The sequence below is a fragment of the Chlorocebus sabaeus genome, chromosome 14 (assembly GCF_047675955.1).
Source record: "Chlorocebus sabaeus isolate Y175 chromosome 14, mChlSab1.0.hap1, whole genome shotgun sequence".
NCBI classification, from domain to species: Eukaryota; Metazoa; Chordata; class Mammalia; order Primates; family Cercopithecidae; genus Chlorocebus; species Chlorocebus sabaeus.
This window is the reverse complement of record NC_132917.1, coordinates 17,423,708-17,435,722: the sequence shown is the minus strand read 5'-3', so window position 1 is coordinate 17,435,722 and position 12,015 is coordinate 17,423,708. Positions and strand designations below refer to the sequence as shown.

The following is a 12,015-nucleotide window of genomic DNA, read 5'->3' as shown; positions in this document are numbered from 1 at the left end:
GCCCAGTGTTATCTTAGTGAGGCTTTTTCTAGTCTTTTTGTGTGTGTGTGTAAAAAAGCACCATAAGCTGCCTTTCCCTTCGTTCTTTTTCTTTATTGTCTGTCGTCCTTCAAAAAAATGTAAGCTCCATGACCAGGGTGTAGTCTGTTTTGTATACTGCTCCCTTTATCCTCTGGAACAGCACCTGCCACAAAGTGGGTGTTCACTTAATGTGTTGAATTAATGGATGAGTAGGTATAAAACATGCATGCAAAGATACTTTGTTTTGGAATTCTAAGACTAGAAAAGCACTAAGAATGCTACCACCATCTCCTCCTCAGCCATTCATTCTCCTGTACCTCCTATTCTTAGTGTGTTCGTTTTTCAGTGCTATTAATAGCTTACATGTTTACATTTTAGTTGAAAGATTGGCTCTTTCATGAGCCCAAATTACAATTCCTAAGAATATCTTTTCTTTCATATTTCCTCTGTGTTGGTAATAAACTTTGCTTCAATTTTTCTTTTCTTATATCAGGGAAAAAATTGTTTAGCTGTTTATAATGAATTTTAAATAATTGACTTTTATGTTTATGTATGATAACTGTATGAGATTTAAGGAAATTGTAATTATTAATTATAGTAGGCAGCAGGGCATATTGATTAAGAATCTGGACTGTAGAGCCGAGCTGCCTGGTTTAAATCCTAGCCCAGTTACATAACTATCTTCGTGACGATGGGGAACATACTCAACTCTCTGAAGCATCCTCATCTGAAAAAAATGTGGAGAGAATAATACTATTTATCTTATGTGATTGTTAAAAGGAATGAATGAGCTAATATTTGTAACATGCTTAGAACAGTGCCTAACATATAGTATTATATAAATGCTAAATAAATAAACCTCTATATATTTGAAAACCTGTGTTTTCAAATGTTACCAGGTATTTGATATTGTCTGGTTATTTATAATCTCCCCCTGTTACAAATATATATGGAAATATATGTACTCTATTATATGTATATATATATACACAATTTTCATATATATATTTATAATTAAAATTTGCTAAGTTAATCCTTCTGTCTTTTTGTCTCCTAGAGCTGCTTATCATCCAGAGTTTCCAACAGTTCTGACAGCTTTAGAAATAGATAATGCGGTCGTGGCAAATAGCCTGATTGACATGAGAGGCATAGAGACAGTGCTACTAATCAAAGTAAGACCACCAGATCTTTGCTGTATTTTATGTTATTGTTAAATTTTTAAAACTGAAGATGATTATATAAATTCCAGTTCTCCTTTGATCATAGAGTTGTTGATGTGTTTCACTGTTGTACTTTTACCTGATAGGAAAATCGATAGGGTAATATAGAAACTGATTGATTTGTATGTTTTCTGCCCCATGGAACTTTATAACTTTTGGCTGTTCTTTATAAAATATTTCACAAACACATATTATTCTTTTGGTGCATGGTGTTATAAAATTTTTTTGTTCATTCTTGTTTAGCTGCCAAATTTATTCTTTATTTGCCCTTACAGATACATATATTATTATCATTCTACTTAAGTATTTTGCTTGATATCTTATGACTTCTTTTTCATATAACTTTGTACTCTGTTAGATAAATCAATATTTACTGTTTATCTGTGTAGGTATTTTTATGTGCTTGTTAGATTAGATCACCATATTTTGTTTCCTCTGTTGGCATAAATTTGCTGAGAAGGGACAAGGTGATTTATATTGTCTTGTTATTTGAAACAAATTTGTAATCAAGACAAACAAAAGTCTTTTTTTCTCATTAACAAGCTAAGAAGGGTCTAGATAACTCAAATGTGTGTGTGTGTATATATATACATATGTTCATATTGTAATTATTTGTGTGTTCTACTCTCTCATATTTTAGAATAGTACTTGAAAAAATAAATAATAAAGCCCTGTTGTAAAGGTCTGTCCCCAGAGAGGTTGATTAGGCCTTAATTAACCTAATCTTCTTTCACTTCCTCCAGGGCTTAAATATTTCCAGACTTTCCATACATTTTTCAGTATAGTAATATTTTATTGGAATTTGCTATTCATTCATATCTTTTCTAGGGTGTAAAAGTCATTTAGAAAAAATAATTAGTATGAACTGGTCTAAAGTCTGTATTTTCACATTAAAAAGCACTTAAAATAGTTTTAAATTTTAAATGGATAATACTCAAATTTAAAAATAAATATACACCAATTTGTCATGAAGCATTGTTTACTAAACTGTTTTAAGACTTTTTAAATAGTTTTAATTCTTCTAACCTTGAAAGTGTTAAAATTCTTATATTTAACTTTATAAAATTATTTGAATGTTTTAAAAAGAATACTTGAATCATATTAAAATAATAAGGATGAGTAACATTTTAAAATTCTGTATATCAGAAAAATTTTCACATCGTTTTAAAAAATTTATTTTTTTCTATTCTTTTAGAATAATTCTGTAGCTCGTGCAGTAATGCAGTCCCAAAAGCCACCCAAAAATTGTAGAGAAGCTTTTACTGCTGAGGGCGATCAAGTTTTTGCAGGACGTTATTATTCATCTGAAAATACAAGACCTAAGTTCCTAAGCAGAGATGTGGATTCTGAAATAAGGTTAGAGTCAAGTTTAACTTTACTGTATTATTCCCACTGCTTCCTTTGGGGTTCATTTTCTTTCATATTACTCTTCCAATGGTTGTTTCAGTGAGGACTGGAGTAATCTATCTCAGTGCTTAGTCTTCAAACATCACTTAGCTAGTTATAGAATTCGAGGTTGACAGTTATCTTGCATCATCACTTCGACAACAGCATTCAGGACTGATAATCCAGAACATATTCCCTCAACTAGCTCATTTGTATACTATTTGTTGCTTGTCCTCAAGGAGATAGGAGCTTGACTCAGAATGTAAATCAGCTACATCACTGTGCTCACTGTTTAATTTTGCTGATTTGTCTAAGAGAGGATACAGCAGACTGGTTTACATTCTGGCTCAAGCTCCTTATAATGTCCCTGATTGGTACTTTGAGTTGCACAGTTCTAGAAAGAAGATCAATTGACATGATTAGAACACATGCCTAGGAAAATACAGCTGCTAGAAGAGACAAGTTGAGAAGTTAAACGGAAAACTAATAAGAGATTCAAGAACATGCAAAAAGACATTTTGGTATCAAAAAACAACCCCATGATTGCTTAACTGAATTCATTCAATTGATGAATTGACGTTTTGGGCCTGAATTAATGACTCAGAAGATCTTCAGTAGAAGAACTTAGGACTTAAAAGAAATATCTAAGAAAACTGAGCAAAAAAAAAAAAAAAAAAAATTATAAATGACTTGTATGTGTAGGGGAAATGAGAGTTTTGTTGAAATAGATTTCTTCTAGTCATTTTTATGTGATTATGAGAGCAGAAGAAAGGAAAATAACCATAATACCATAATGGATGTTGGAAAGTTTAGTAAAACTTCAATTAGCAATAGAAAAAGTTGAATGACTAGCACCATGGTGTTGTGGCACTTGCTTTTGTTTATTATCTTAATGCAGTTTTCAGTTATAAAAGTGCACATAATGTGTAACTAAGCCCTTAGAATGATTACCAGGGTGGTTCATAAAAAAAAATTACCTATGAATTTTTGAGTTGTTAAAACGCTGTAACATTTTAATGTAATCTTCTGAAGTATGCTCTTAAAATTTTATTCTTTTATTTGTTCTTCAAACAACAGATATTTAATGGCTATCTGATATTCCAGTCACTAATCAAGGCACAAGACACATAAGGAAACAAAGTATTGATATACATAATTTCTCTACTGGATCTTAAATTAAGGGGAAAATAGACTGTAAATGAATACTAGGTTAGGTGGTGATCAGTGCTGTGGAGACAAATAAAGCATAGTATGGGGCAAGAGAGTGACAAGTATACTATTTTCGACAGGCTTTCGGGGAATATGTATTCATCCTACACAAACAACTCATATACTCAGCTCAGGCTTAATATAGTTTTCATTAGGTAACATGTTCTCTATGTAAAAACTCATTAAAAAAAACTAAGGAGTAACATTATATGAAAATGTATAGGCCGGGCGCGGTGGCTCAAGCCTGTAATCCCAGCACTTTGGGAGGCCGAGACGGGCGGATCACGAGGTCAGGAGATCGAGACCATCCTGGCTAACACGGTGAAACCCCGTCTCTACTAAAAAATACAAAAAACTAGCCGGGCAAGGTGGCGGGTGCCTGTAGTCCCAGCTACTCGGGAGGCTGAGGCAGGAGAGTGGCATAAACCCGGGAGGCGGAGCTTGCAGTGAGCTGAGATCCGGCCACTGCAGTCCAGCCTGGGTGACAGAGCGAGACTCCGTCTCAAAAAAAAAAAAAAAAAAAAAGAAAATGTATAGGAATTAGTTTTACCCAGTAAAAAGAAAGTTGTAAAATTTATTAGTTTTACTAATGCAGGTTACATTGATTGCTTCAGTTTATTCTATATGTTCAGAAAAATTGTATAATAACAATATTGTCTTGCTTATTTTGTTGGTTTTCATTTTTGATTTAGGCTGTAGTTTCTAAAGTTTGTTTACCTGGCAATTTTTTTTTTTTTTTTTTTTTTTTGAGACAGGGTCTCACTCTGTCACCCAGGCTAGAGTGCAGTGGCAGGATCTTGGCTCACTGCAGCCTCTGCCTCCAGTGTTCAAGTGATTCCTGTGCCTCAGCCAACTGAGTAGCTAGGAGTACAGGCAAGCGCCACCATGCCCAACTAATGTTTGTAGAGACAGGGTTTCACCATGTTGACCAGGCTGGTCTCAAACTCCTGGCTTCAAGTGATCTACCCACGTCCACCTCCCAAAGTGCTGAGATTACAGGGTTAAGCCATTGCACCTGGCCGGGCAACTTTTATTTTTATTTTATTTTATTTTTTGAGACAGGGTCTCACTCTGTTGACCAGGCTGGAGTGCAGTGGTGTAATCTCGGCTCACTGCAACCTCCGCCTCCCGAGTTCAAGCTATTTTCCTGCTTCAGCCTCCTGAGAAGCTGGGACTACAGGCACATGCCACCACACCTGGCTAATTTCTGTACTTTTTGGTAGAGACAAAGTTTCACCATGTTGATCAGGCTGGTCTCAAACTCCTGACCTCAAGTGATCTGCCCGCATCAGCCTCCCAAAGTGCTGAGATTACAGGCGTGAGCCACCATGCCCAGCCATATTTTTTTTTTTAAGCAAACTTACTATTTGTTAATAAAAGTTTAGGTTTATATATGATAAAATAAATATTTCATATTCAATCCTGAGGAGCCATATTAAATGTTCCTCCTGGCCCCATTTTTATCAGAAATTGCACTATTCCTTTCCCCATTTTTATCATTTATTAAGCTAACATTTATTGAGCCTTTTTTTTAAATTTAAAAATTCTAGCAAGGTAGCATGGTTATTTTACATACCAGTAAATGTTGTATATACTATTATCTCATGTACCAGTAAAAAGGAAATAAATACTAATTGAACCACAGACTGCAAAATGGTTTCAGATTTCAGAGATGTTAAAATGTGGAGAAATATGCATCTCAGTGGAATATGGCCCTTTCCAGGAATTTTCCCCCCCAGACTAGGGAAAAGTTGTTCTTAACTGCAAAGGTAGTTCTCTTCCACCAAGCACACAGCTTTGGAAGACAGATACTTGGATTAGTGAGGAAAAGATCACCTCTGAAGCCAGTTGACTCTGCCATATGGGGACACTTTTTTATGAATTTGGAATCCGGTACTTTATTTATTCTTCGTATCTTTTTATTGTCATCTTCTTCTTCCCCTTCACTCCTCACACATTCGTAGTGTTTATTCACCAACAGAAGTATTAAGCTATTAGTTTTATCTGTTTTAATCACTCTCTGTGCCTTTTTGTGTTTCTTATCTTCTTCCCTAGTTGGTCCACCTGATGAAGAATTAGATAATACAATTCAGTTATCTCTTCTCCCAGATTCACTCTTATGCTCCTGTAGTACTGTGGATATATAATACAGTGTCCTGTTCACATTTTAATGTTATAGTTTATTTCCGGATTTTTTTTTTCAGAGTCACATCTTAATTCTGTTTCTACTTCTGTCTACCACTATGCATAATTCTGGCACACAGAAGTCATAAGTACATTTGACCCTTGAACAGTGCAGAGGTTAGGGGCACTGACCCACAGTGCAAAGTCTGTGTATAACTTTTGACTCCCCAGAAACTTAATAGCCTACTGTTGACTGGAAGCCTTACTGATAACATAAGTAATCAATTAATATATATTTTAGATGTTATATGTATTATGTACTATATTCTTATAATACAGTATATATAGTACAGTATATTATACAATATACTACAAATACAGTATATAGTACCATATAGTGTATCATATATTATATTCTTACAATACAGTTAGCTACAGAAAAGAGTATGTTAAGAAAATCATAAGGAAGAGAAAATATATTTAATATTAATTAAATAAAAGTAGATCATCATTAAGGTCTTTATCCTTATTCTTCACATTGAATAAGGTGAGGAAAAGGAGTGGTTGGTCTTACTGTGTCAGGGGTGACAGAGGCAGAAGAAAATCTGTGTATAAGTGGACCCACATATTTCAAACCCTGCTTTGTTCAAGAGTAAACTCTACTTGTTAAGGAAATAAGTAAAACTTGATTCCTGTTTAGAATGTTTTTTGAAATGTCTGCAGTAGATTTTCATGATTAATAGCTTGGTAGGATTATAGAACTAGTTTAACTGAAAAGGATTTTGCACATAACTTACTATAAATAAGGCTTTCTTTGTAAAGGTCTAAAGTATTTGTAATATTGAGAAAAAGATTTGAAGTATTTTTTATCTTCTCATTACCTATCAAGTGACTTGGAGAATGAGGTTGAAAATAAGATGGCCCAGATATTAAATCTTCAGCAACATTTATCTGACCTTGAAAAAGATATTAAACGCAATGAGGAACTTCTTAAAAGGTGCCAACTACATTATAAAGAACTGGAGGTAAAAAAATAAACAAACATTCTTTGTTTCTTTTCAACTTACTACTACCAAGTTGATTTTAAGATCCCATTATTAACTTCGAGTAATTCTCAGACCTTTTGGCCTCAAGCCCCTTTACACTCATCAAAGAGCTTTCATTTCTGTGGGTATATCTATTAACGTTTACATTTTTAAAAATTAAAACAAAATGTAAGAATATTTATTAATTCATGTATTAGTCTGTTTTCACGCTGCTGATAAAGACATAATAGAGACTGGGTAATTAATGGACTCACAGTTTCACGTGGCTGGGGAGGCCTCACAATCATGGCGGAAGGCAAAAGGCACGTCTTACATGGCGGCAGCCACCAGAGAAACAGAGCCAAGCAAAAGGGGAAACCCCTTATAAAACCATCAGATCTCATGAGACTTATTCACTACCACAAGAACAGTAGGGGGTAGCTGCCTCCATGGTTCAATTATCTCCCATCAGGTTCCTCCCACAACACATGGGATTATGGGAATTAAATTCAAGGTGAGATCTGGGTAGGCACACAGCCAAACCATATCAAATCATTTAAAAATAATAATAAACTTAGTTAACAGAAATATTTTTTATTTAAAAAAACAAATTTTTGAAACCAAAAAGATTTTGTGAGAAGATTGGAATATTTTTGTAAGTCTCTAATGTTCAATTTAATAAAAGTCAATTAAATAGTTGTATCAGTTTTTGCATTCAGTCTGTTGTGATATTACAAATCATACATTTATAAACCTTATAAACACTCACGAAAAAATGCTATTAAAAATGGCAAATAATGTCTAATTGTTTTTATGAAAATAGTTTTGTCCTCACAGACTATCCGAAAGGATATCAGAAACCCCCATAGGTTACTTGGTTCATACTTGGAAAACCACTGGATTAGAATAATCATTCCATAACTTGAGACTTTGGATGTTTCAGAAAAATTTTTCTCAATGGACTCAACAGTGCCATCATTTAAAATGCTAAGATGGATTACTTACATCTCTTTTTGGATTAGTATATAAGAGTGATATGGCAGAATTTATATGTAATTTCTTTTGGTTGATTTAATACTAATGTACCCCTTTCATTAATTATGGAATCCTTCTGTATCATCAACATTGTAGAGCTTTGTAGATTAATACATCCTTTCCAAGGTTTTTGGTTTAAATTTTTTTTTTTATGTTACTAAAATCCAAATACTTTTCTTTTAGATGAAAATAAGAAAAAGTAATTCTGAAATTCGGGAACTTGAGAACATAGAAGAACACCAGTCTGTAGATATTGCAACTTTGGTAAAATACTTTTTTTCAATTTAAATGTAATATTAAAGGATAAAGCCACCATTCAGGTTAATGGCATCAACTCAGCTTTTTAAAAAAGTTCTTTTAATTGAAGCTACTCTTTATGATTGCTGTCTCCATTCACCAAGAAGGTAAAAACTACCTGGTATATAGCCTTCATATTTTTTAATGTTGTGTGTATATATAACTTTTATGCATAATAATTGATTTTGTCTTCTATCACATGCAAAAAAGCTTTACCAAACTTAATTATATTTCTAAACAAGGGCCCATCAAACCCTGCTACTGAGCATAGTGTTTTTCACATAGGTACTCTCAGAGTTCATCAGTATCAATATGAATGGGCACAGATGTCAGATGTCAGGATCATCTTTTAGTCAGTTCTAATTGGTGTCTTTTTTTTTTTTTTTTCTTTTTTTCAAATCAGTATTTTTCATTTTAATTCAACACATTTTTTACTGTATTTTTTTTTTCAGGAGTCTATGACACTTAGCTTTTTCTGAGTTTCAGCAAACAGTGAATTAGATAAATTGCAGTTTTGTTAAAATGAATAAATATTTATTGAGTGCTCTGTATCAGGAAGCATATTAACTGCTAAGGAATACAACAGTGCACAAAATGGAATAAGTCTCAGTGCTGGTAAAGTTTTACTCTGATTAGAATTTCTCTTCATTTTTTACTAGTAGTCTTGTTTTTCACTTTCTGCTTTTTATTTTTCTGCTTTAATTCCTTTTATTGATAAACTAAATTTCGTTTTTATTATTATTATTTTTTTGAGATGGAGTATCATTCTTGTTGCCCAGGTTGGAGTGCAGTGGTGCAATCTTGGCTCACTGTAACCTCTGCCTCCCAGGTTCAAGCAATTCTCCTGCCTCAGCCTCCCAAGTAGCTGGGATTACACAGGCATGTGCTACCATGCCCAGCTAATTTTTTGTATTTAGTAAAGATGGGCTTTAACCATGCTGGTCAGGCTGGTCTCAAACTCCTGACCTTAGATGATCCACCCGTGTCGACCTCCCAAAGTGCTGGGATTACAGGCATGAGCCACTGCACCTGGCCAACTAAATTTCTTAAACATACGGATAATATCTTATTTATCTTTGTTTACTTAGCATCTAACATATTCTCTGGCACAAGATATAGTATAGTTTGGAAAAAATGAATAGATAGAATGAAAGTTATTCTTTTTGATTATGATCTTAAGCAGAATATTGTCTCCTAAATATTCAGCTTGTTTTCCTCTACTTCCTAGTTTACCATTAAGAGTATAAAAATATTCTAGTGTTCTTTCTATTTGTATTTGATGTGATTTGCATATAGCCTATAGTTTCTCCTCTCAGAATTATTTATATGTTTCTTCTATTTGAAAGCTTAAAGTGTTTTAATTAACCCTATATGCTGTTTAAATTTTATCAGGAAGATGAAGCTCAGGAAAATAAAAGCAAAATGAAAATGGTTGAGAAACATATGGAGCAACAAAAAGAAAATATGGAGCATCTTAAAAGTCTGAAAATAGAAGCAGAAAATAAGTATGATGCAATTAAATTAAAAATTAATCAACTATCAGAGCTAGCCGACCCACTTAAGGTATATATTTTTGATATTCTGTTATGTATGTATTTTATGGTTTAGTTTTATATCCACAGTGTACTTATTAGGTATTGGCCTAAAATAATTTCTGGTTAAATGTAAATATAGTAGCATAAAAATCGAATATAAAGAATGGTGGGAACCAAACTTTCATGATTAGATCAATTAGTATTAAACACTTCTGTTCATGCCTTTAGGAGAATAAATCACCAAATTTCCATTTCTCCTAGAGGATTATAGCTTTTCTTCTTTTTTTTTTTTTAACCTCTTTATGATTTTTAAAAATCAGAACCAGGAGCAGAGACATCTTGTACATGTAGAATGTCTCTGTGCTTGCTTGTTCTGTTGTCCCAACTTTGCTTCAATAACTCAAAGATTAGTTGCTATAAAAGCCAACTTGAAATAAAGTACTACTCATCTCTTGTTTGTCAGCTATCTCATTATGTTCCAGGCTGAATTCAATTGACTTTATTTTTAGCTCGTATTTTTTGAGACAAAATTGACCATGAAGTTTTTCATAATATTCCCTTATTATTCCTCGTAAATCTGATCAACAGAGAAAAAATAAACTGAAGAAAAACAAATAGACTGAAACAAACAAACAATATCTTAGGGACCTGTGAAACTATAACAGAATAGCTGACATTTGTATTGTTGGAGTCTTAGAAAGTGAGGGAAAAGAGAGCATGACTGAAGAAGTACTTAAAAAAATAATGGCTAAACACTTCCCAAATTTGGCAAAAAGCATAAACTTACAGATTAAAGAATGTAAGTAAACCGAAAACAAGATAAATCCAAAGTAATCTGCAATAAGACACATTATAGTGAAACTTCTGGAAATTAAAGAAAAGATCTTACAGATAGCAAGAGAAAACCTTATATAGAAAAGGATTTTTGAATGACAGCGTATTTCTCATAAGAAACCATGGAGGCCAGATGGAAGTGGCGTATTTTTCAAGTGCGAAATGACCTGTCAACCCTGTGTCCACCAAATATATTTCCAAGCAATAAAGGAAAAAATCAACGTATTCTCAGATAAAGGCAAACTTAGAGAATTTGTTAGGAAAAATAAAAGAGGGAATCTTGGAACATCAGGAAGGAAAAAAAATGAGATAAAAATAGGAAAAAATGCAATAGACTTTACTTCTTGAGTTTTAAAAATTATGTTTAGAAGGCTAGCAAAAATTATCTGAGATAATTCTAAATGTATGTAGAGGAAGGTATTTAAGACTCTTATATTTAAAATGGGGAAAAGAAAAGGGATACAAAAGGGAGGTAAGATTTCTATGCTTCTCAAACTGGTAAAATAATTATGCCAGTAGACTGTGATGTTTGGTGTATATAATATAATACCTACAGCAGCATCTAAAAAAAGCTGTACAAGGAGGTGCACTAAAACATACTACAGATAAGTTGAGATGGAATCCTTAATGTATGTTGGAGTAAACACATGAGGCAGGAAGGAGAAGACAGATAAACAACAAACAGAATGCAAAAAATAAAATGACAGACTTAAATTTAGACTTACCTGTCTAAATAAATGAAAGACAGATATGGACAGAGTAGATTAAAACATGATTATATGCTCTCTATAAATAGCTCACTTCAAATACAGCCATATAGGCAGGTTGAAAGTAAAAGGATGGAAAATGGTATATCCTGCAAATAATAATCAAAGGGAAGCAGGAGTAGCTATATTAAAATCAGATGAAGTGGACTTCAAAATAAAATTACCAGAGACAAACAAGGACATTATGTAATGGCAAAAGGTTCAGTCCACCAAAAATACATAGCAATTCTAAATATGTGTGCAACAAATATTAGTGTTGTAACATATGGGAAGCAAAATCTTATAGAACTTCAATAATTGATAGAGCAACTATACCAAAAGTGAACAAGGATATAGAAAAACTCAACAGGATCTAATCATTATTTATATATTGTTCAGTAAAATTTATCCATTTAAAGTGTATAGTTCAATGATTTTTCATATATTCAGAGTTGTGTAACCATTTCTATCATTTTAGAACATTTTCATCACCTAATAAACCTGTACTGATTAACAGTCACTCCCAATTCTCTCCTATCCCCATCCCCTGGCAAAGACTAATCTACTTTCTATCTCTATAGAT

At 33.1% G+C, this 12,015-nt stretch overlaps 1 protein-coding gene across 4 annotated transcripts in view; it reads left to right on the top strand.

Moving 5' to 3' along the window:
- SMC6 (structural maintenance of chromosomes 6) overlaps window positions 1-12,015 on the top strand; it is an 87,071-nt gene that overhangs the window by 43,982 nt on the left and 31,074 nt on the right. For all 4 annotated transcript variants that reach the window (XR_005243249.2, XM_007971395.3, XM_007971393.3 and 1 more), the window contains 5 exons: window positions 1,079-1,193; window positions 2,437-2,597; window positions 6,850-6,985; window positions 8,204-8,284; window positions 9,710-9,880. Coding sequence is in view for 3 of the 4 variants with exons in the window: in XM_007971395.3 (XP_007969586.1) it covers window positions 1,079-1,193; window positions 2,437-2,597; window positions 6,850-6,985; window positions 8,204-8,284; window positions 9,710-9,880 (664 nt within the window). In the remaining variant the exon portion in view is untranslated. The remainder of the gene's footprint in view (window positions 1-1,078; window positions 1,194-2,436; window positions 2,598-6,849; window positions 6,986-8,203; window positions 8,285-9,709; window positions 9,881-12,015) is intronic.